Source organism: Aulonocara sp. 'chitande type north' Nkhata Bay, linkage group LG23 (genome assembly GCF_057382095.1).
Source record: "Aulonocara sp. 'chitande type north' Nkhata Bay isolate Kocher_YH1m ecotype deep benthic linkage group LG23, A_spYH_male_GT1.1, whole genome shotgun sequence".
Classification (NCBI taxonomy): domain Eukaryota; kingdom Metazoa; phylum Chordata; class Actinopteri; order Cichliformes; family Cichlidae; genus Aulonocara; species Aulonocara sp. 'chitande type north' Nkhata Bay.
The window spans coordinates 2,598,409-2,623,916 of NC_141365.1; the positions used below are offsets into that span (position 1 = coordinate 2,598,409).

The following is a 25,508-nucleotide window of genomic DNA, read 5'->3' on the forward strand; positions in this document are numbered from 1 at the left end:
AACGTCAGCTCTGTCGCCGATGGTGGGCATCAGCGTGCGTGCGTGCGTCTCCTCCATACCTGTGCGATCAGGACGTCTGCCAGTTTGTTGATGGTGTAGTTCCTGTCGCTGGGCGGGACGAGGCTTTCTCGCCGCCGCTCTTTGAGACGAGACAGGAAGTTTGTGTGAAGGTCGAGGAGGTTTTCCAAGCGGGGAAACAGACAGTCCAGCCTTCCTGCGTCCATCTGGAGGTTCTCCTTCAACTCCCGGACGTAGACGCGCAGCATGATCTTCAGAGTCCTCACATGATGCATCTCTGTCTGCATCAGCTCTACAGGACGACACGCATGTTCTGTAATGCACGTGTGTGTGTCGTGCACTGAGGTGCTGGATGTTGCGTAAAGCTCCTGGTTTTCCCCTCATCTACACACTCCGTTACATTTAGGCTTTTTAAACACACACATTTACACATTAAGGTTTATTTACAGCTCTCGCCGAATTAAATGTGCGATTCCAACTGTGTTACACTTAAAGTGCACGGCCCAATCAGTGTGCCTTTCAAAGCGCCGTCTGCACCCACTGATCCGCGCGACAGGCGGCTCACTGGCCGGACACGTACAGGAAAAATGAAATCACACTTACCGTATATCACGTCTTGTCTCTTCGCCGTTTCTTTAGTGTGCTTTTTGAGATACTGCTGATCAACCGCCGAACTCCACGAGTCTGCCTCCAAATCCTGAGCATCAGACTCCAGATCAGCCCGCACAGCTGCATAGTGAGCATCTGAGGAGAGCAGCAGAGGCATCACACCTGCTCTGCTTTGTTGGTTATAATTATTTTGAAAAGGACTTCTGAATATTGCATGATGACACCTCAACATGTGCAGAATTTTATAAATAATGACGATTCCTAAATGACCGTTATTGTGCAGGGTCCCTGTTTAACAGCTCATCCTTCTGAACTAAAGGATTTCCCGTCGCCTAAATGAGACAGTTTATAAAATCATCAGCGCGGCCGAGACGACGCGCGGCCGAGACGACGCGCGGCCGAGACGACGCGCGGCCGAGACGACGCGCGGCCGAGACGACGCGCGGCCGAGACGACGCGCGGCCTTGTTTTCATCTTTTACACGATCTGTAGCAACTTTGTGTCTCACTACAGGAAACTTGGTCGCCTCTGCAGAGGCGAGCAACACTAGTTCAGACACGCTACAGTCGCTTCCAGCAATGCCTAACCCGCGTCGCACGTTATCATCAAGGTCGCTTTCCTCAAAGGGCCGATAACAAAGTGTGACTCCTCCTCAACAACATATGATCTCCGCCCCTTTCATCAGTTATCCATGAGCACAGTGCATGCTGTGATGTTCTTAATATCAGAGATAATATAGGTGATCATCCTCCATATTGATAACACAACTGTGAGGAAAAACAACCATCCTGCCCTGTCATACATTGTTAAAGCGTGGAATAAAACGGGTATCGGCAGAAGCCCTTTCATAAATAAGCCCATAGAGTCTCCAGCCTAGAATACAGGTCGAGGTCAGTCCTGAACCCACAAGTCAAACCAGCAGGACACACAAAGCCCTGAAGGTGAGCTGTCGCTCGAGCAGGCAGCTCTCAGAAGACTCAGTCTGAGAAAAGCTGGTCAACAATTTCCCACTGATACCAACTGAGACTGGAACTGTTATTCCAGTAATTCCAGTTCAAGCCACATTTCAGTCACTCAGCTGCTCACCTTCTACAATGATGGACTCGGTGGTCGAAGGAGCGAGGGAAATCGCGTCTTCATTGTAGCGTTTGGAGCGGGGAGTGTCCGTCTCATCCATCTCCCCAGGGAGGGATCTGAGGGAAGACAACCACAGGTCCAAGGTGGCATACATGGTGAAATGGAAACAACGTGATGCTGCTAGCAGCCAACACGTGCGTTTAAAGACCCAAAGTAGCAAATAAATCAAAGAAAGTAGAGAAAATCTTTCCTGATTTCTTCTTCTCCACCTACTCTTTCACTGCCCCCCCCCCCGTTACCGAGCCATGCAGCAGAAAAGCAGGCAGCTGCAAGCCGTCTACACTCAGCTTCACAGGGCGTCATATTAGAAGAGACAGCCTGCCTTTAAGTGTCGACTATAAAAACATCTTACGGTGGCAACGGCAAAATATCGTTTGAGCTAAAGAGACGAGAATCTAAAAATATGAGACATTTACATACAGCAGAGCCTGCAAACATCGACAGTGCAGCAATATACGTTTCAGAGAAAGACTGCTCTGTGCTCCTCTGTGAATCTTTCAACTCAAAAAACAAAGAAAATCTCTTGAAAAGGAAACGAGTGAGAAAGTTTTTGAAAGAAAAAAAAACGTTTTTCAGGGGAGAAGTGGATGAAGTCCATACTCACGCTGAACTATTGTTGTAATGAAGGTTGTGGCCAATGCTGGAGGTAGCAGCCGTGGAAGTGCTGGTGGCGAGGGCGGTTTGCGAAGCGCTAGATCCCAACGCACTAATGGTCATGCCTGGGCCACTGAACGAACCTCGATGGCCATCCAGGGCCTGAGATGCGGCCGGGCCTGCCTGATCCCACTCTCTGTCCCGGTCTTTTAGCGCTGGGAAATAAAGACGAGAGACAGGTGATCGGATGCAATTAGAGGACACAGAAGAGGAACATGAGGACAAACGAGGAGAGGACAGAGAGAAAGGAGAAGATGACCGGCGAAGTGGAGCGGAGGAGGAGCTCTTCGTGTCCTGCCCGAGCCGACCCCAGTGCTTTCTCAGCCAGGATCGCGGCAGGGATCGGAAGAATCTGCAGGTGATCATGTCGCGGTGCATCAACATTCGCATCCCCACACGTCCAGACAGACCCCACGAGGAGGCGGAGGACGCTTTGAAGGGTCCCTTTGTTTGGAAAGATCTTTTAGCAACCACCAGCTCCATTGCAAAGGTCTTCAAATCGGATGAGCGACTCAAGGAGAAGTGCAATAATGCAAACTGAGCGAGGTCACCAGTGTAAACAATGAGCCGAGAACAGCGCGAACCCCGCTTTTATACGCAGCCCACGAGACCCTTCAAGCCCGAGCTCCTCAGTAGAAGTAACTTCTAGAAAGACGCACACCCTTTGATGTTTCTCGCACTTTCTGATCCTTCACGCCTCCTCAATTCCTCCCTCTCTTGCTGATCTTCCTGACCCCCTGCACAAGCTACTGATTGGCTGGAGGCAAGACATGAGGCGAAACCAGGTGTGGGTGACAGGCCCCCAGCTGTTCACAAGAGACTAACAACTGCTACAGGAGATTAACTTAAGCTGCTGCCGCCGCCGCTCACGTCCCCCGTGGGTTCGCTCGCATGCAACCGGACCTGCTGCATGTTACAATTAGCGATGAGTGAGTTTTCCTAGGATGAATAAAAGCAAATGCATTTGTATCATAGTCAGCAAAGCCCATGAAAAGACCAAAACCACTTATATATTCATCCTGCTAAGCAGTATCGTCTGTGTACCACCGGGTGATTAGCCCCCTCAGCTGTACTCAGAGCACCATTGCTCAGATTTAACACTTGCTTTTGAGGAACGACTTTAAAAAGACTAAAACGTGCAGCTTCACCCAGTCTTTTATTTTCTTTCTAAATGCTTTTGTTCAACAATGACGCCCTGTGGCCAAGCGTAAGATGAATGAGGTCAGAATGCACAGGTGACACTTGTGCAACACTTCATAGCAGTATTAGTACAGCAGCTCTGTCTTTATATGAAGTCGATACATAAACAACATTTCAAAATCAGAGTTTGGACAAAAGGTAAACCAGAAGTAAATCTGACTGTTCTCAGCGGTGGCTAATCATCACCTTCGCCTACCGGCTGTTGGAGGCCAATCTCCCCCTCCTATGCTCAGTGTGTAGGCGCACACACCACAGAGAAGCAGACCCACAGACACACAAACACACACACCAGAAAGAAATAGGACAAGTCCACCATCAGATGTGTTGAGGGTTCATGTTTTTAATCCTCTGGTGTGGCAACCAGCTTTCTAATTAGACATATAAAGCCACCTTCTGAGCCATCGATGAACCCCCATAGTTACACTGATACTGTGTCAGTGGGATCGGCGAGCACCACATCCGCACATCAGCGCTCTACTCACCGAGGTTAGGAGATCCTGATGAGCTAAGCTTCGGTAGCGTATCTCTCTGCGTGGAGAAAATAAAGAAAGACGACATTTTTAAGGCCAGTTTCTCGTGCTTTTATCAACAGAGTCAGATTATAAAATTATACAACATTGCACACAGTTAGTCTTTATTAACAAGAAGTCGAGCTGCAAATGAGCCGGGAAAAGCGCCCCGACAGAAGTGGATTCACGCGTCTGTGAGGGGATGAAGTAGCTTCATGCACCACCTTAATTTCTTTTACGATTCCTATTTTGTTCTCAGTCTTCTGTCTTACTCTTACATTTTTGAATGAGACAAAAAAGAGGAAATAATGTCAGAAAACGTACAACACTGGAATTTATAAAGTCTGAGTTATATTTCACTTTAGTTTGTTTAATAAAAATAACAAATGAAAAACAAATGAGATTATTGCTTAAAACCCAGAAACGTGTCCACACAAGTCACTGCGTGCACGTCACTGTCCCTTCATGCACCATCTCTACTTTCAAGATTAGGCTTCAAACTTTCCTTTTTGCTAAAGCATATAGTTAGGGCTGGACCAGGTGACCCTGAATCCTCCCTTAGTTATGCTGCAATAGACGTAGGCTGCCGGGGATTCCCATGATGCACTGGGTTTTTCCTTTCCAGTCTCCTTTCTCACTCACTATGTGTTAACAGACCTCTCTGCATTGAATCATATCTGTTATTAACCTCTGTCTCTCTTCCACAGCATGTCTTTATCCTGTCTTCCTTCTCTCACCCCAACCAATCACAGCAGATGGCCCCGCCCCTCCCTGAGCCTGGTTCTGCCGGAGGTTTCTTCCTGTTAAAAGGGAGTTTTTCCTTCCCACTGTCGCCAAAGTGCTTGCTCATAGGGGGTCATATGATTGTTGGGTTTTTCTCTGTATCTATGAAGCGCCTTGAGGCGACTTTTGTTGTGATTTGGCGCTATATAAATAAAATTGAATTGCTTTCTGATCAGCGCTCCATCAAATCAATTAACGCTAAAAATCCCCAAAAATAATTTTTAAGAAGTATGACTTGTAGACTAGGATAAGTCCTCTTGATGCTCCAGTGAGCTCATATTGTGCAGATGCATAAGAGACGGTGTATGTTTGGGAGTCATGGGCGCGGTTGTTGCAAAATGTTTCGACAGCCCTCGTATTGAATGTGGAAATTACAAGCAGCAGCATCATCATCGACACTTCTGTTTACGCCCGCTTCACCGTCACAGTGAACACTGAATCCTGCCGTCACGGTCAAACAGCAAATTCTCGTTTCATCATCAATCCAAAAGTCATTTTAACATAAACATTCCTCCAGATTTCTCATGCTTGACAAAATAAATCCCGTCTGAAGGTTTCTACGTGTCATCACTGCCAGCGTTGCACAGAAGCACTAATGGTAATCGAACCACAGAAGAGGACACAGGAAGTGATATGCAACTCCTTCGTGCAACATCACATTAAAGTCCAGGCCTGTAGAGCGCAATCAAACCCAGCGTGGCCTAATCGTGGCTGCTCGCCGTGTTTCGAGTGTTTACCTTATTCTTGCTGCTGGTGCACTCCCCCAGCAGAGACTTGCAGCTCTTGTGAACGTTCACAGCGCAATCTGAAAAACACCAGGGCAGAAACTTACAGTCAGTGTATCATTAGTCTTTGCAGGAGCAGGTTTATACAAGACCACAAAGTTTTGGCAATGATGCATGTTTGAAATGAAAAAGAACAACATTTGAGCAGCTCCTGAAGGCGACGCCATCACAAGTACAAAGCTGTGATTCAGACAAGGCAAAGAAACAGAAAGCTGAAGGACAGCACTTTCAGCTCATGCAAACAAATCACAATGTTTGTTTTCAGGCATGTATTTGTAAAGTAAAACTGGTGGGACTGGTGCAACAGTGGCTGTGTCTTCTGTTTGTTTCCCCATAAAGACACAGAGTCAGAGCGCAGTCGGACCAGCAGCTTCCTTTTTCTCAGTAACAGGTTTATATTTCTGTCTTTATTAAACCCAAAGCTGCTGCTGCTGCATGTTTAGATGACATGGCTGTATATACCTCTCTGCTAATTACACAGATAAAAGCTGTTATGGAAAAATAAACTGGGGGTGAGAAAAGTTCTCCTCTATCGCGTACGCGATTACTGAGATCTTGCAACCTGGCAGCGTGCAGTACAACACATACTGTAAACGCCCGAAGCCTTTTCTGGAGGACAAGGCTAGCCAAACAAATTAGTCATGCTTCAGCATGCAAAGCGTGTTCCCATCCCTTCCAGGTAAAACCACGATAATACAAACAAGACGGACAAGTACATGGTTGCGTACGCAGACTGAAGCCGTAAAACCTTATCTACGCTGTGACTGGTGAAAAACAAATTTCAGCTGACTGCGTCAAGTCAGTGCATCACAAGAGAAAGTGTGACGTCGCACAATAACTCGTTCACTGATGATGTTTATGTCCTAAAGCTTCATTGTCAGCGCTGCCTCCTTTACACCGACGCAGGCAGCGTGGCGAGTGTTTGAAATCAGGCTTTGTAGCTGGCTGACAAAGGTGACGCTGGCGTGAGCCGTACCAGCAACTTCCACTAAATGCTAAATGTTTCTAGTCCTTACCCCTCCCTTCTGAATGCTGGTACCACAATACAGCCGCTACAATGGAGACAAATGATAAGTCTGTATCTTCTTACCCAGAAAAAGCATGAAGCAGTGAGACAGGTGATCGTTTGTGTGTGAAAACGCTCTGCATGCAGCTTTTTGCCTCTTAGCTTTTTTCTCTGTGTCTGCTGCTCGCTCGCTCTCACAATAAATGAACAATTGCTGGCTCAGCTGAAGGAAAAGAAAACAGAAACTGGCTTCTGAATAATCTGAACCAGCACCGCTGTGCCTCTCTTTGAGCTGTATTCAGCAGATATATACTTAAATTGTGAATAGCAACTAGAAGCACTTTGCGTTGAATCTAAGCCCATTTTCCCCTTTTAGACTTTGTTTAGCAGCTAAAGGCTGGACAAGAAGGAACTTCAGAAGAAACTAGAAATTTCCAACTTTTCATCCTGATTCAACTAAAAGATGAAAAAGAAAATAAAATGTAATCTTCTTGCTAATCTGGCTGTTCGACAGACGAGCTCAAATTCATTGTTTAATGAAGACAACCGGCCCCACGGGCAAGGCTCATTCCTCTTTCTTCCAGAGCTCTCGTCCACCTGCTCCTTACTCTCACTACAGAGCACAATGTCATCTGCGAACAGTCCACAGAGACTTGACCGATCTGTCAGCCTGTCCATCAACACTGCAAACACAAAGCCCACCTCCGACTCCTACCACACAGCTCACCACTGTGTCACCGTCCCGCACTTCCTTATGCAGTACGGCAGTTCCTGTCTTGGAAAGGTACTGAGAAGCAGACGGGATTAATAATTAAGTATATCTGTGTGGGGTTTAAAAAAAATCAATGTCATTGCAAAATTATCAGTCAGAAGTAAAAGATTAACCTTAGATAAGCAAGAACAGTAGGTTTTCTGCTCACTGATATCACCGAGCTTATCATTGCAGCTTGTTAACAATAGCACACTGTGCACCAGTCATGCTGAACACACGGGTGGTGACAGAGATCAAAGTAAGCAGAGCTCAGGTGAGGAGGGTAGGGCTGTTCGATATAACCATATATATCTGATGACGATATAAAAGCGTCTGTCGTTTCATTTTACGCTGTCGTTTGTTTCGTGGTGTTGCAAAATAAACTGTTTACGGCAATATTTGTTCATGGTTCTGATGTCGCTGCAGTGTTTATATTAATTTCTTAAAGTTCTCTCTTTCTCTTATATTTGATATAACCACACTACGGACGGACAAGCGCCTGTTTTTATGCGTTGTCATTAGCAACAATGAAGGTAACAGCATCACGTGTCCGCTTGTTTATGTTCCACATAAACCTTTCACAATAAAGCTCAAGATCCTGTTGAGACTTTTCAAAATAAACTGAATCACGTGAAAGATGCAGATTATTTACAGATGAGAAGTAAAAAAGAGCCGCCAGGTGCTAAAAAATAGATCTTAGACTCAAACGTTAGAACAGGCTTCTCCCCGCAGCACGCCGTGTAAGAAATACGCACAAAGAAAACGGCGCCGTTACAACTTATGTCTAAAAATGTATCGTTTCAGCATCGGTTAAAACACTCGACTCCAGCTACACGACGCACAGCTGGAAACACTTCACGCAAGTCGAGCTGCCCGAGATTCACAGAATTTACAGAAAATGTTACATTTTTGTGATTTACATCGTTATCGGACGACAGATGTCTGATATCGGGAGATGAGGTTTTGGTCATATCGCACAGCCCTAGAGGACGGGATCGCGTATCATCAGCTGGACGACTGATACTGTTGAGAAATGTCAGAAGTTACAGTTACTGATGTCAGTCGCTGATCCACGGGACACTCGGCTCCCTAACAAAACCACGACCACACCCAACATCTGCTGACACCCCATCGCACAACAAGTCTTCTTGTGGTACAGAGTGCACACTTCAGTGAGTCACAGTGAACTAGAAGTGAAAATGATACTTTGCTCTCTGCTGTAACTGATAGAAAATTAGAAGAAAAAAAAAAAGCTGTGCTGCTACTCCACTTCTAGAGAAAATGTGTTATCTCACATGCCCGGCATTGGATCTGGCAGAGGTCAACAGAAGAACAGGAAAGCATTATTTCACACATCACATCATGTAAACACTGTTTTCACACGCGGCCCAGAAACGCTGTCAGGTTGTGAAACTGCAGTTTCCGTCGCAGGTGGTTTTACAACATGCATTAACAAAGGATGCACATTTTAGATCCTAAAGCAGCTGTGAGTTTGCCGATGATGGCTTTGAATCTATTTAGAAAGAATTTAAGAACGCCTGGCTACCTGATGGTGCTCGGGTGGCTCAGATTCAAGCAGCTGTGCATTTCTGTCAATCTTAAGCTCTCGTTGCGATCCTGCTTCACACACACAAATGTCTTTACTTTATTCCTTACTATATGATAGATGCAGATTGAAGGTGCAGCCTGGTTTGTGGAAAATATATATAACTCACAGCAAAGACAAAGTGCAAAAACACAGGAAGCTGTTGTGTTAATTCATGTGAAAGCAATAACCCTGTCACAGCTCTAAGTATAGGCTTTAAACCATAGAGGCTAGCACTGCAATTGCTGTCAAGGGCCACAAGAGCTCATTTTAGGTCACATCCACTGTTCACTTACAGACTAATGACGACTTAAACAAAAAACACTGACTATAGACGCTTGCTGTGAGTGGATCCAGTGGCTCTGTTATGACCAGAATCCCACACATGGCATTCAAAGTCACTAAGGCAGTCCGTTTGGTTCCCATGACTTAGAGAACCAGAGCCCTTTGTATGTGAACGTCGTTCGATTTATGTGAATGAAAAGCATTTTCAAGCATGTCCTCTCGGTCAGTCCACTGCAGAGCTGACACAAACAGCTATTAAACCATGGATATGGATATCCACAGTAACTAAATGCATGCCTATCAACTAGATAGGAAACCGAGAGAAAACACAGAGAGAGCATGTAAGCTACAATAGAAGTTAAACATATCACCCTTCCACAGAATAACTTGGACAGTGCAGTGTCACAATTTGAGAGGAAATTAACTTGACGGTAAAGTTCAATAAGTAGGCTGCTTATCGTTTTGAAGCATGTGAAAAGCATGTGTGACCCCAATCAACCGTATTACCACAAATAGCTGATCGACTAAAGGTAAAGAGGAAAACAGGTCACTTTAAAAAAAACATTCTAGCACAAAGCTTCCTGTGCAATCATGCATGCAAAAAAAGAAAAAGAAAGAAGTTACTCTTAATCCCCAAAAACACTAGCGACAAAAACATTTGGGACAAAGTCCAAAGAGGCCAGACAACCCAATGACATCATCTAATGAAACGGGAGGGAAGCGGCGCAGTTTACAAAGTGAAGTGAAACATCTCCACCAAAAGAAGACCACCAATAATCTAATGCACAACATAAATTAGCACAACAACCATGCCTTCATTGTCGTACACTTGACCTTGCTTGGGTTTGAACTATTAGATTAATCTGGTTCTCACTCCTGGAAGTAATGGTCCAAACCATTCTACTTTTTCTTGGTAATGGTGCTTCCCCCCCCCCCTTCCTGATTAATTAGGCCAAAGGTTACCAGTATAAAAGTAGACAACAATGGTCCACAGGAGGAGAATACTAGTGTGAGAGCCAAACCTTCAATCGTGTAAAATGCAAACATTCAGAGAGCTGGGCATGCTTGAAGGAAAGGCAGTGATGCATAAAGAAGTGTTGTGCTAACAGGCAGACATGGGTGAGACCCAGAGTCAGTGGAGTGGGCTGTTATGCACTGGTAGACCTGCCAAGCACAATTAGCACCATGTGACCCAGTCAGAACAGAAAGGCTGAAGAGTGAGGTGACAGGCTGAATGGTCACCCCTCAGCCTGGGGCATTCCTATCGCCTGATGCCAGCAAAGCTCTGGCAGAGGGGCATCACCTGCCCGGCTGAGGAATGGGAAGCATCTCATTTAATACACTGAAGAATATACATTTAAGGAATAAAAGCTGCCTGGGTCTCAGTCAGCTAAGAGGAGGGAGCAAAGACAAATAAAGGAGGCTGATGGAAACGAGGTGGAGACAGCCTCGGTCAACACTGCTCTAACATTACTGCTGTAAACGTGAATACACGCTCCGTTTGAAACACGTTACATGAGAGGAAACGCCAGTAAATTAAGACTTCAGGCACACCAAGTTATCTTGGAAGCTAACGCTAGCAATCACCTGTTGAGCTTCGTGCAAAGTCTACAACCGGCAGCAGAGCAAAGTCACCGAAAAACCCACGTAAAGTTCAACAAACAGACGAGTTTCGTGGCGTTGTGGGTTTGTTTACGCCACAAAGACACAAGCTTTCAGCTAACCTTGTGTTTCGAGAAGGAGAGGTTGTTCGCGAGCTAGCACGCTAAGCGCTGCGAGGCTAATAAGTAGCCAGCACTACGCTGAGAATAGCTGGGAGCTAATTTGGGCCAGCTAAGTATAAATTAAACTCTCGGGGAAGTAAATGTGTCTTGCCCTTATTATCACACCGAGTCAACACTGGAGGGAAAAGAAAAAAGCTCCTAGTTAGCTTTGATTAGCTCTTAGCTGGCTTAGCTAACGACAGGAATGATTGAAAAGTCCACAGAGGGAAACAACGGGAGTTATCCACCTGATCCCGCTTGAGACCATCGCTACAGTAGCCGCTTCTTACCGCCCAAGAAGACTCGGGTTTGCCTGAATCAGCTGCAGTCTGTAGTCTGTCCGTGAGTTAAATAAAACACACCGGCCAGTGAGATCAGCAACAAGTATCCCACATACTCGGTTTTGTCCAGTTTGTGTCTCCACTGGGAACAATCTCTGGCATACAAACGACGCATTCCACAGGCTGAATCCCCACAGGGCTGAGTTCAAATTAAAGGGACACTCACTTGTTTTCTCACGCCTGTGTCCGCGGAACAACAACACATGAGCATCTAGGGTTTGTGACTTCATTCAGCAGCAGCAGCGATGATGATGGATGGATGGAGAAATGTAACAGATGCATTATTATAATTATTATTATTGTTTTATCCAGATTGTTTAACACAATCTCGGAGAGTGAAAGAGCCCGAGCATCAGAGGAAAAGTGTACTGGTACTGATTTTCAGGAACAAGGGTGATGTACAGAGCTGAGGCAGCTATAGAGCGATACAGCTGATGAGTCATACCGTGAAGATATGGGAAAGAGTTGTTGAGAGGTGACGATAAGTGAACAGCAGTGTCCTCATGCCGAGAAAGTAAACTATTTCCCTATGGGGACTAACACGCACACTTTACTTTACACTAGAGACATGTTTGCTTTGAGAGTGCTGATGGAGAAGTGTAGAGAAAGTCAAAAAGAACTGCACTGTGGTTTCTGTGGATCTATGAAAGCAAGAGAGGAACTGTGGTACTGCGTGAAGAAGGATGTGAGGGTGGTGCAGGGTGTACAGCAGGTTTACAGGCAGGTTCAAGGTGAGGATAGGATTACACCAGCAATCTGCTAAGACCCTTCCTTCTTCTTTGACACAGTGATGGAGGCTCTGTGGACTATGATATTTACAGGCAACAATGTGATCTGTAGTGAGACCGGGGAGCAGGTGGATGAGAGCCTGCTTCATCCGCGAGTATTAGGGATGATTTGCGGCAGAAGGATAGCAGCAAAATGAAAGAGAAGGTTTACAAGATGACAGTGTATGGTTGAAGATGCTCAGACTTTCACTGGGAGTGACCAGGATGTACAAGGTTAGATGTGGATATGCTGGGCAAAGGATGTTGAAGGGAGGAAGAAAAGGAAGGAGGACAAAAGAGGGGATTCGTGGATGTAGTGGTATGTAGTGGGTCGTTGTGATGATGCTAGGGACAGGGTGAGATGGAGGCAGATGATCCACCCTTAAGGGGAGCAGCTGAAAGACGAAGATGTCAAAAAAGAGGCAGTCCAAAGAGGAAGACACTGAATGTGTGGCACGCCGAGCCTCGCTGAAGGATACCAGAGCAGCTCTGTTTAATAAGCAAACAATAAGAAACAACCATATATTACATCCTGACCGCCAGACTGCACGGTGTATAAATATCCTGGACGTATTATGGCCTTTGTCTGCCACAGAATAGAGGGAGAAAGGAAATATTGGGTTATAGTCATGAAATAATGAAGCAATAGCACAGAATGACTAAATGCCCCCAGTGCTCCCATCCACATGTGCCAGTGAAAGCAAAGAGAAATGGTGATGACATTGAGAACACTTCTGTTTCCTTGTTACTGGAAACTTTATTTGTTGATGTGAAATTCTCAACAGCCAGACCACATGGCTTATGAGAAGACGGCCTCTGGTTTACAATAATGTCAACACATGTGACAAAAGTCCACACTGCCAGCATCAGTCACGGTGATGGAAAGGAAATACCCAGTAGGAGTTTAAAACTGTCACTTTAACAAACCTGTATAAACATAGATGTAACATCAATACTGAGAGTGTGTCTAGAACCATCCATTTTAACTGCATCGCTTTAGGTTTGTGGACATTTGTTTATGCTCTTAAGGTCCGCCCACAGCATTCCTGTCACTGCCCCTCCTAGAGTCCTGAACGAGATTTCTTCCTGTTTAAATGGAGTTCTTCCTTCCCACTGTCGCCAAGTGCTTGCTCAAAGAGGTCATCTGTATTATTGTAGGGTCTTCGCCTTCCAGTATAAAGAGCCCTGCGGCTGTTGTTGTGATTTGGTGCTGTATAAGTTAAACTAATTAAATGTAACTGACCTGACTTGACGGTGCCATCGAAACACGTCGATTCTTTTCTTTTTCAGTCATTCTGCTGTAACATTTGCTGCTGTGCTTGGGATCATTGTCCTATTGTGTGACCCAGGTTTGGTCAGACAGACAATCTCACATTTGCCTCTAGAATACTTTTGTATACTAAGAAGTGCACAGTGGACTCAGTGAGTGCAAGGTGTCCAGTCCCGGGGCTGCAAAACGAGCTGAAAGCATTGCCCCGCCCACCACCGTGCCCAACAGTTGATGTGAGGTTGTTGTGCTGGTATGCTGCGTTTGATCTTCTCCAAATGTGGCGCTGTGGTTTGGTCAGATGCAGTTTTGAAACCTGTGCTGCCATCGTCTTTATCAAGAGAAGAGACTTTTTATCATTTTACTGACATGAAGCTTAACATTTGACACGCAAACTAGTTTTACTTGAGTAAAGTTGTCAGACACGTTATGGTCAGATGTGAATAATACAGACTAAAGGTTCTTAACTCTCGTCTACGTCCACTAACACGACTGCCATTATTAAAGAGTTTCACTGAGAAACTTCTTCCATGCACGGTACAAGTAGTTCATCAGAAGCTGTTGCAGTTATTTATAATCTTCCAAATGTGCAAAGACACATTCGGTAACATTATTCTGACTATAGCCTGTACGCTGCCCTTGATTGGCTTAAGAGTAACAGACCAATGGATTCATGAAGCTTTGGTTACCTTGAGACAAAGCGAGGCTCAGCTTTTCCACTTCGAGCTCATTCAACACGTACAAGACAGCAGAAATCTGAAATATGTTGCAAACTAGAAAAACAAATCTAAGGCGAGCTGCAGCTTCACCGAAACATCTGCAAGAATTTGTCCAAACAAGTTCACCGAGGTGTGTGACCTGATGAGGTAAAGTAATGATGAGGCGGGAAAGGGGAAGGCTGTGTCATCTTAGCATCTAACAAGGGAAGGGAACGGCAAAATGTCTTCTACAGCCCCAAAGAGGAGCCACAGTCACTGTGACGGGTGGTGAAAGCTGCTGTCTGATTCCATGTATGTGCTTTGACAAAGATGTCAGTGTGAGGAGGCTGAACGGGTGTTTAGTGAGCACAAGCTCTTCGTGTTGTATGTGCATGTGTGTGTGGTTTGTTTACCTGTGTGCATGAGTGCGCCACTAAGTGGGCGAGTGAGTGTGCATGCAGTATAAATAGATGCGAGCTTGTGCATGAGCGCGGCACCTGTGCACATATGTGTCCGACTGAGAAGAAGCGTGGGTGCGTGTACACCTGTGGCTGTGGTGTTACTCACTCGTGCACTGCAGGCCATGCTTTTTCTGCAGCGCCTTGCTGCACAACGAGCACGTGGCACAACTGGAGAAGGAACCTGGCACCAAATGATGCCCATTGCTGTGAATGCCACACATTTTCTCTTTGGGCTCCCTGTCCTTGTCCTTCACCTTGTCTTTCTGAGGCTCTTTTTCGCGGTTCTTACCCTGCAGAGGAACAAGGAAAGAGGCAGATTGGTTTTTTCATGCACATGTTGTGTTCTTCAGACATAATAAACATGACATCTCATGGCTGAGGCAGGACATACAATTCGGATAGAGATTGCAATCTGCTTTAAGATGCAATCATTAGGCCAAACGTGCCACGCACTTCAGTGCAAAAGGTACATTTATATTTCGCCATGAAGTCATAGGGGCTTCACAGGATTACCTTGTCTTTATTGAAGGAGCCGGTCATCCTGTTCCTGAGAGAGCTCAGAGTCCTTTTTACTTTTGTGCCTCTTTCCACCTTCTCTATACGATCCTCCTCTTCTTCATTCCTGGTAGATGAGCAAGAGAGTAAAGTATAAACTACAGGCTAGTGTAAAGACACCACAGCATCTCTGTGGCGTCTTTTTCTTCTGCTTTCAGCCTTTAAAGGGTGAGATGGAAGCAGATGATCCACTGCTATCCCTGACTTTAAAAGCATTACACTCTTTGTTGAGTTTCAATTGACTTTTTTGTGCAGCATCAGGTCATCTCAGGGAGCTTTACATAGTAAGGGAATAAAAACCCATAAAACTTCCCCTGAAGCACACATCAGAAATTCATCCTGGCAAACAGGGGACATTGTTGATTAGTAACAGTTTTCTGATGGTTTCTATAAAAACAAACCACATTATTGCAGAACCAAGAGCAGCCTGCACTGTATCAGCACTTTGTCTTTCACTGCTTTCAGTTTTGTATCCCGTCACCGACGGCTAATAAAACTCCTCCCAGGACTCGCTGAGATCACAAACATCCCAAATGTGAGACGATGAGCTGCAGTCACAGGGGAACAACGGTGAGGGCCGTACTTACTCGTTAGAGAGGAACTCGTACCAAGTGACACTTCCTGAATCTTTGGCGTCTGATCTGCTGCTTCTCTGCTTCTCTCTGTCAATGACAACAATGACAATGAAAGGCTGGATTCAAAAATCTCCAAATGTGAGAAACGTGTTTGTCGTGGCTCAAGTCTTTAAACTGTACAAAAACAAAGAGTGTGGTTTAGACTCGGTGAGTGTTTTCCCAGTGATAACAGCCGTGTCACTGCACAATGTCAACATGCAAAACATGGCAAAAACATGCTTGCACTTACAGTGCAGTGTGTGCACACGCACGCTCTACAGTCTGGCTCTGCTGGTGCTTTATAGACTGGGACGCCGCTACAGCAGTGAAAGCACGCAGACCTCCCTCTCCTGTTTACTTACCCGTGGTACTTCTTTAGCTCCTGCAGAACTTTCTGTACCATCACCCTGAGACAAACAAGACACTGAGACTAAGTGGAGGAGAACAATTCTAGGAGCTGGGTGCTGATTTTGAGAAGAATCCTCCCCCGTGTGCTGTGTCCGCACACCGCCCGGGTACATATAAAATAACCCTCCCCCTCACACACACAGACACAAAGGGGCCATCTAAGGAGCTGGGAGAGGGAACTGTGGGAGGAGAAGGTTGCTGACATATGACATGGAGCAGAAATGTCAGCAGAGAGTGGGGAAAGCCCCTCTGCTATGTGGGAGTGAGAGAGCTGCAGCTCACCATTTAAAGCTACAGAGCAGGATTTGCACTGCTGCACTAAAGGAGTCAAAAACTGCAATAATACAATTCAACATAGTTTAGAAGACGTGTTTCCTAATGTAATCAAACTACTTCCTTCTTTCAAACATCTTTAAACTTGCACTCGACAGAAACAGCTTCTCGAACACGGTGAGAACGAGCAGCTATGTTGATGTAAATGACGTGTACTCACATATGCGTCTGTCCTTCAGTAGAATGCAGGTTTTCTTCCGGGTCAAATTCCTCAGCTACAGGTGAAAAAGATAAACTGCTCAGTTATGAGGAAAGATGCCTTCAGGTGATAAAACCTGAACTTAGATTTGTTCTACAGGCGTTAAAGCCGCCGGCCCACCTCCTGCTGCCCTGGCAGCCCGTTTGGATGTCTGTACAACACGAGAAATGTGTGCAGCACGGGAGCAATCGTCTGTAGCAAGGATCTCTGAGCGGGAGTATAGCTGCCTGCCGGGCTCACCGTGGTCCTGACAGAAGAAGAATAAACGCACGTGTATCCACTCCTCAGCAAGCAGCACACACACACTTACTGTATACGATAGATTTCTTATGCAGACGGCAATTCAGTTATTTTGGTCAATGTGGTCAGAAAATTCTTTGTGGTTCAGTTAATTTGTTGTTTAGTATCAAATATCCAAGCTGTGGTCACCTACAGCTTTCCTATCGTCCATATGTCCCAGACCAAAAGTCCTCTGGGACTTCCAGTCTTTTCCAAAAACTATTAGAAGCTCACTGGTTGATGTGTTCATTCATTGCAGTGTCACAGAAATGCACCTGCTTGTTCTGAAAGATGAACAGCATCCTGCAGTTTGAGGAAATCACTGAGCTCGAGTTCAGCGCAGAGCTGCATGTCTGTGACGTCTTCAGAGGGAACTAAATGACATTGTTGCTTTTGGTTTGTTGTGAGATTACTTTAACAAAAAAGTTTAGTTCCTCGATGCCACTTTTGAGTTATTACCCCCACAGTGACCCTGATCTTTGGGCAGCTTACCCTCAGGCTGAAGCCATCAGGACTGCCGGAGTCCTCCTCAGGACACGGCGAGCAGCTGTAGGTGGACTGGAAAAGACTATTCTGTCGCTCCTCGTCATCATCATCATCTCTCTCTCCGTCACTGTCTATGGCCTTGGTGTCGAGACTGAGTCTGGCAGCACGGCAAGCAAACACAAAGCAAATAGATTTACATATACAAGCATGTGCATACACACACACACACATGTGGGAGACAGAGGGAGTCTATGACTTGTGTGTATTTTCTGTTTTGTCAGTATTTTTGTGCACGTTTCATTTTCACAGCTCAAAGAAGCTTCACCGTCATTATTTAAAAAGCTGTGAAAGACCAACCACAGGAAACGTTCAGCTCACTTAAATAACACAGGCAGAAAAGTGTTTTTGTTTTTGAGCGTGACAACTGTGCTGAGTAATACTGAAGCAAGATGTTTCTCTATGTAGAAACTTTATTATATGACTTATGAGTCAAGTAGATTTGGACTGTAACAGGAGACGCTTCCTCTGAAATGTTTCTGCGTGTCCGGCTCTGCGTCTTACCTCCTCCCCAGGTTGATGGGGGACAGAGGGACACCCCAGCTGTGCCTCCGAGATGTAGACATGGATCTGATTAGAATAGGAAAGCTGTCCAGGTCTGGCTCTCCATCAAAATCCATTGAGCACTGGTCCTTTGCTCCCTCCATCGCCACTGTCGATGCCGTTTCCATCGATCCCGACAATCCGATCAAATTACTTGGCGAGCTCCGCCCTACTGCAGAGCCTCCACAGAGAGAGTCCTCGCAATCAGTGAACCCACCTGGTAACAACTTAGGACTGAGCTGAGTGACCACAAGGTTGTGAGGAAGTTCCTCTGGAGGCTGTTCGCAGGACGGGAACGGTGCATTTAAGTGTGGGGAGTGCGTGTTCAGAAAAGAGTGTGCAGGTCGGTTTAGGGCTGGACTGTTTGTGTTTAGAGGCTCCTGGAGGTCGACGCTCTCCGTGGCTGCGGTCACTGTGGATGCAGTTGTCTGCGAGGTCGGCGTACCTCCCCGCAGATCTTTTAAGTACTCAGAGTCCCTGAGAGAGGGGCTGATGCTCTGCAAGTCCTCCACACTGCTGCTCTCCTCGATGCAGGGGCAGTCATAGTCGCTCACCACCGAACACGCATCCTGGACAGAGCGCAAAGGCACCCGAAGACAAGACAAACACAGCAGACGTGAATAGAAGTCCTGACACACTTTGGGAGCCTGGTGTGTAAAATGTTAGCGTTCAGTTATTCTTTGAACGAGTTAAAGCTGAAGCTGACCGGCACCTGCTGCTAAAGGTCAAGTCAGACAAAAGGGAAGAATTCATTTGTCCATAACGGACCTCGGATCACTATTATTTTGGTAAATGTCATTGCATTTGTTGAGAACCTAAAATAATAGTAACGCTCAGTGTTCAGCTTCACCTGGTCATCACTGGTCCACCCAAAGGAGACGTCCTCAGTGACAGAAGCAGGAGATAATGAGGAGGAAGATCCTTTTGCACTGGTAGGCTGGACGCTGAGATGAGCACTGGGAGGCTCACAGGGCTGACTGCAGGGCTTGCTCTCTGATGCTAAAAACAAATCATTTGGCATTTATTAGTCTCGATAAACACAAATTTACAACCGACACGAGGAGAAAAGGCAGACGTCATCAGCTGTCTAACACCTGTGGAATGCATTTGAACAGTTGCAGTGAATAATGGAAGAAAGGCCCCGCCGGCAGCCCTGCTCCAGCCCCTCGCTGAAAGCTCCTTTGCATTTCCATTGCATAAACAGATTCCTCGATTCACATGATGCCACAAACCGCCGTCACCACTGGCAACTGCTCAGTGAGCCAACATTAGTCTCCATGTCATTTCTGGGAGGCTGGCGATTATTCCCTTGCTGAGCTTTCAGCAGCTCCAGAAGCGGCTTGCCTGCAATAAATCATATAATATACCAGTGTGCTCAGGTGACGTGAGGGGAACAGACACAGAAGAGGCAAACGTGGAATTTCTGGATCTTATTCTGGAGCTAAAAGTGTCATTTTATTACTGAGACACGATAAGAGCAAACATGTCAGAGTTTCACGGCGTCACGTCCACTGGTGGGGCTCCAGCCACACGGTTTATTCTGTTTTCCTCATTCAATGTAAAAATGGGCTTTTCCCAATGATATGTGTGTAATATGTGTGTAAACTCAGTAGGAGGGAAAAGGAGGATATGATGCATGTAGTTAAAAAGAAGGTGCAGATATAAACACTGGAATTTCCCCTCAATAATGCAGCGATAAGTAAATATTTCAAAGACAGCTCGGTGCTACAGCTGTGCTTCGGCAGCCCGTCGCCATGAGGAGTATTACTGCATGTAGCCTCCTGAGTTTGAGCTCGAGTTGAGCAGAGAGCGCTCCGGAGGATTTTACCAGAGCCTCTAAAACCAACAAAGTTAAGACAGATTTTATTGACATGTTTTTTATGTTTGATTTCAGCTCAGTGTGGGAGTAACTCCTGCTGTTTTGCTGCTCAGCCCACTCTCGGTGGGCCTCTCTTATCACAAAACGGGCACATCAGAGCCAATCAGTATGTTTTTCAGTGCTAATACAGGCTGAGATGCAGCTGATGTGTCTGTTTGTACTTCGTTCAGATGGTCATACAAGTCCAGTCACTTCTGGTGTAGAAATAAAACACCCCAACATCATATATGCAAGAGCAGAAAACCATCACGAACAGCAGTTGTTGCTTTTCCGTCTAAGAGATACATTTCTTGAATACTTGCCAGATCCTGTAGAAGATGTCCGGCTTTTTAGCTGCTGATTGCACCAGCGAGTCTCTTAGCACAAATATTAATATTTTAAAAAAGATCAACTTAAATGACGGAAGCTTAAAACCTGAAAGACAAACATTACATAACTCGATCACGCAGACGGTCACTGCTGACAACAGGTCATCAAATAATCTGCTAAAGTTGGTAGTTTGATCCCTGCTGCTCCAGTCTGCACGCCACAGATCCAGGATACGAACCCCAAACGGATCCATTGGTTGTGTGAATGTTAGATAAAAACACTAAAGCATAGAAAACTGTGCCTGTGTGAATGAATGGATGAATGAGGCCTGTTAGTGCGCTCGGGTAGAGCAGAACCAGTCCATTTACCATGACACCTGGGGTGTGTGTGTGTGTGTGTGTGTGTGTGTGTGTGTGTGTGTGTGTGTGTGTATATATATATATCTATATATCTATCTATATATCTATATATAGATATCTATCTATATATAGATAGATATCTATCTATATATCTATATCTATATATAGATAGATATATATCTATATCTAGATATATATCTATATATCTATATCTATCTATATATAGATATATATCTATATATCTATATCTATCTATATATCTATATCTATATATCTATATATCTATATATAGATATATATCTATATCTATCTATATATCTATATCTATATATCTATATATCTATATCTATCTATATATAGATATATATCTATATATAGATAGATATATAGATATATAGATATCTATATATAGATATATATCTATATATAGATATATATCTATATATAGATATATATCTATATATAGATAGATATATAGATATATATCTATATCTATATATCTATATCTATCTATATATCTATATATCTATATATCTATATATCTATATATATATCTATATATAGATATAGATATATATATATAGATATCTATATATAGATATATATATATAGATATCTATATATAGATATAGATAGATATCTATATCTATATATATATATAGATATATATATATATATATATATAGATATATATATATATATATATATAGATATATATATATATATATATATAGATATATATATATATATATATATAGATATATATATATATATATATAGATATATAATATATATATATATCTATATCTATATATAGATATATAGATATATATATATATCTATATCTATATCTATATATATCTATATCTATATATATATATAAGACACAAAGCTTGCCTATTTTGTTATTGTTGACTTTTTATTACGTTTACCAACTATTATTTTACGCATGACTCTAACTGCATGCGTGATTTTGGTCTTTGATTGCTTATAAGAACGGTGCCTATAAATAAAATTATTATTTTATTTTTTCTATTCCTACTTGAGTTATATCCTGGTTACTGTGCGCTGGTGAAGGGTTGTTTGCAATGAAAAGTTTTATTCATTTCTATTTATCATCATACGTGTCTCCTCTTTAGTGTTGTGTTGATTTGATGCGTCTTCCAAAAGACATCTTGAGCTCAGTTAGACTCAGAAAAAAACGAACCCTCCTAAATCACCATTAACCATCAGAGCCACACACACACACACACACACACACACACACTCTCTAACTTGATGTGTGTTTTTTCCCTCTCTCAGAATCACTTTTGAGACCTCGGCAGTGGCTGAACGCTATGATGAAACACAGACATCGTGTCCTGCTGTAAACCAGCAGCATCCACTCCCGGCTTCAGCGGCGCAGTCAGGGCTGCTGTCATATAAACACACAGACAGACGCGCTGTAGATCCAGTTTTCTATATTACTAAATCACAGGCCGAGGCTGCAGCGGTGGCAGTGTCCTCACTGGAAGGAGAATTTGTTTGCGTCCCGATCCCGCTCGTGTTGAGTAAACTTAAGACAGCCAGCAGGCGCTGCTGCGGTTGCTTAATGCTGCCTTGCAGCGCCACTGTGGCCTTTTATGGTCGGCCTCTCAGATCGCCCCCGACATGACACAGAGACGAAACGCCCGTGTGCGTCCTCAGGTGAGCGCGTTTGCGCGTTTGTCACTGTCAGCGGTTTTCTTCGCAGTTCGGCTCCACGTACTAAAACTAGTGGCTGTAATGAACAACACCAACATGAACGGCTTTGCATCTGTGATTTACTCAGCATCGAGCCTCGCTTTACTTTCTAAACATCTCTAAAGAGGTGTTTATTATTCAGCTGCTGTAATGGTGAGTTAAGTCACATGAACTGCGCTGAGCTGCTGAATGATTGCAACCGCTAATTAAAAGGAAAAAGAAACCAGAAGCTGTGCATCAGCGCTGCAGCCGGTGTGACGAGGAGGAAACGATCGCACGTGTTTGCCACAAAGTCTGTCGTTCGTTTGTCTGCAAAGCTAATCACAAGAGGAACTCATGTGATTATGTCAGTTGATTTTGTGATCTTGATGCTTTCTTACATAGTGTGGCGATACATCATCACCCAGTGACACAAACCACAGGAAATAAAACTACAACTCATTTAATAAAACTTACAGCTCCTGTCTGTCTGCGACACAGAGCTCACATTAAGGTCGTGGTGACCATTTAGTATCTGTCACTGGTGCTTGAATCACACAAAGTGTGGGCTGCTGTGTCTCTGTGTTTGCGTGACGGGCTGGAGGTGAAGGCAGAAGCTGTGAGATCTGAGGTTGAAGCAAACATCAAAAAACAACTGTCAGGCTGCAGAGCCTCTTTGATCACAAATGCGCCCGACGGCTGTTTTCACAGAGCTGAGCGGCCCGGGTACTTTGGACGAAAGCAAAGTGGAAACGTTCCACGCTGCTCGTGTGCGCTAAGCATTACATTAAACCACGAAAGCGCAGGAAGCAGGAAACTAGCTGCCGACGAAGCTCCACCTGTTAGTCATGCTTTCTCTAAAAGGACAACAAGACCAGTGCCACACCAAGTCCCACGCAAAGCTTCACAGCCTGAACTGTCCACGCACGGTGCAGCTCCACCGGTGGACACACAAATTCAGTAATAGATTTATGCTCAAATTTGAAAGGTGCATGGTGACACTGCACAGAGTGAGAAATGACTCACTGAACTTTGCACCAACGTCTCATCTGCTGCACTAACTGTCTCCGACCACAAACCCAACCAGGTCAAACTGGTAAACAACAACGGTGTGAAAATGGCCAAAGGAAGCCAGGAGAACATTAAAATAGCAGCAGCAGTAGCCAGCAGGTATAACGCACATCTCTGGGTCACATCCAGTCTGCAGCCCATGCTGGGTCACCTCCCCCCATCCACCCAACATACCCACGATGGCTGAAACATGAAGTCAGTGTAAAACCAGGTTACCTCTCTTGAAGGACCATCTCTTCATCCAGAGTCTGGAGAAGGATGGCCAGGAGTTGTTAAGAGGAGAGTCCGCCATAGGAGCAGCACAGTGGGTAGGCCAGCAGGAACTGGAGCTCGCTCGCACTCGAGCTCTGGCACCCAGCAAGAGGAAGAGGGAGGTGAGAGAGGGAGGGAGCGAAGAAACGAGCGAGAGAGAGAGGGCGAGCGGCATCAAGAAGCATATCAGTGTGGTGTCTTTAAAAGGGGTGAGGGAGTGGGCTCTCAGACTTCCCGGGGGGGGGGGGGGTAGAGCTCTTGTTTTTAGATTCATTTGAAGCTGATTGAATGACAAAGTAAGGAGGAGGAGAGAGTTGCAGTTTTATTTCAATATGCACTCATGAAATGGATCCATAGCGCTGTGCAAACGTCTCCAGTCACCTCTTATTTCTTTGCATTTGGATTCCACAGCGTGCAGGAGTTTGTTTTTCAAGTCATCTCGAGAAACACTTGTTCAGACTTTCTGAAGCTCTTTCAAAGCTTTTTCTTTTTGTTGTGTGGATGCTTTTTCCCTCATTTTCAGTCCAGTCATCGTAGCATTTGCTGTTTTTCTTGGTCCACTTAACACTGACCTGTGAATCATTCGAGCATGCAGAAGACGCCCAACTCAAAGGATGAGCCCCTAACAGGAAAGCTAGCCAAGAACCAATTTAAGCACTTTGCACTTTCGGGCCTTGGGAGGAGAAATCCAGCAAAGACCCGACACAGGATGTGACGGAGAATAAAGGTCCAGTCATGCCAAATACTGACTTTCAGGCTTGTTCATTTGTACAAACCTCTTGCTTCAGACCAGTTAGCAGACGCAGCTGTTTTAGAGAAACAAAAACAGAAAAGGAGAAGGAAGCATACGCAATGAAAGTACAGGGTAAGGATCCATGCTGGGTTTTTCTTAGATTCAGATTCACAGGGAAACTGCACATTACAGAAAAGACCAAGTCTAACAACTAAAGCAGTAAGTTTGAGCTAAAAACAGGAGGTACTGTACCAACCGCTGACTGCTGCAGCTGCTAGACATGGGGCTTGGCATTTCTTGCAACTATTTCCTTTGCACCAGTGTCGCTGCGGACGACTGTCAGTGCACATCATGTGGAAGACTCTCCCTACTTTCCCACAGATGACACGGCTTGAAGCGTATTACAACCGAAATGTGCTGCACATCGTCTCACATTTGATCCACCGCCAGTCACAACCTGTCAAAGTTTATAAAAAAACTAAAAACACACAAAGTGCACTTACGCTGGATGGAAGGTCACAAGTGGCAGCGTGTAAATTCCTCCTGTTGGCCAAAAGAGTGAATTAAAGGCAGAAAACCCCCAAAAAACAGATGCTTTAAATCCTTCAGATGGGACTGTTCTGCAGGAACGTCGGACTCAAACTGAGCGCATACAGCCAAAACAGTTGCCGTCTCTCAACCCGCTTCCTCTTTCTTTTCTTTCCCCTTTTTTCTGTGTGTCATTCTGCTCAGCTGAGGAGAACCGCACTCTGAATGGCCCACACGTACAGTTTGACACATCACTGCAGCAGCGTGATAGCGCAGCAGTGTGGAAGCGTAACCAGAACGAGTGACCTGTTGGCAGTAAACCTTTGTTACTCACAAAAACAACGTCTCACTCCATCGAAGAGCAATAGTTTCGTCACCGACCATCAGCACACACATATACGCTGAGATGTAGTTTGACGTCTCTGGTGTGTTTTTCTGCTACTACATCTTCTCATTGTGCAGCTTTGTGCTTCCATGCAAAGCATTTACATAAAACAAGTTGGGGAGGAACTAGATGTGCTTATAGTGGTTTCCCTCAGTGCATAACGACAAACGCTGCACTGCTGCTCTTTTACTTTCAGAT

At 44.8% G+C, this 25,508-nt stretch overlaps 1 protein-coding gene across 5 annotated transcripts in view; it reads right to left on the reverse strand.

Annotated features, from left to right (window-relative positions):
* The window catches only part of arhgef18b (rho/rac guanine nucleotide exchange factor (GEF) 18b), a 31,649-nt gene extending 13,280 nt beyond the window's left edge, over window positions 1–18,369 (reverse strand). The window contains exons 1-14 of one of the 5 annotated variants that reach the window (XM_086282143.1): window positions 18,055–18,369; window positions 17,500–17,650; window positions 16,849–16,975; window positions 16,690–16,744; window positions 16,151–16,195; window positions 15,762–15,836; window positions 15,133–15,241; window positions 14,726–14,909; window positions 5,648–5,715; window positions 4,101–4,146; window positions 2,369–2,573; window positions 1,714–1,820; window positions 622–762; window positions 60–310 (exon numbers count right to left, since the gene is read on the reverse strand). In XM_086282143.1, coding sequence (XP_086138269.1) covers window positions 60–310; window positions 622–762; window positions 1,714–1,820; window positions 2,369–2,573; window positions 4,101–4,146; window positions 5,648–5,715; window positions 14,726–14,909; window positions 15,133–15,241; window positions 15,762–15,836; window positions 16,151–16,195; window positions 16,690–16,744; window positions 16,849–16,975; window positions 17,500–17,650; window positions 18,055–18,221 — 1,731 coding nt within the window. In that variant the 5' untranslated portion in view covers window positions 18,222–18,369. Of the gene's footprint in view, window positions 1–59; window positions 311–621; window positions 763–1,713; window positions 1,821–2,368; window positions 2,574–4,100; window positions 4,147–5,647; window positions 5,716–6,785; window positions 6,808–11,333; window positions 11,573–14,725; window positions 14,910–15,132; window positions 15,242–15,761; window positions 15,837–16,150; window positions 16,196–16,689; window positions 16,745–16,848; window positions 16,976–17,499; window positions 17,651–18,054 lie in introns of those variants that run through there. The other 4 variants (XM_086282144.1, XM_086282146.1, XM_086282147.1 and 1 more) reach the window with 4 other exon arrangements.
* Between the last annotated feature and the right edge of the window lie 7,139 nt (window positions 18,370–25,508).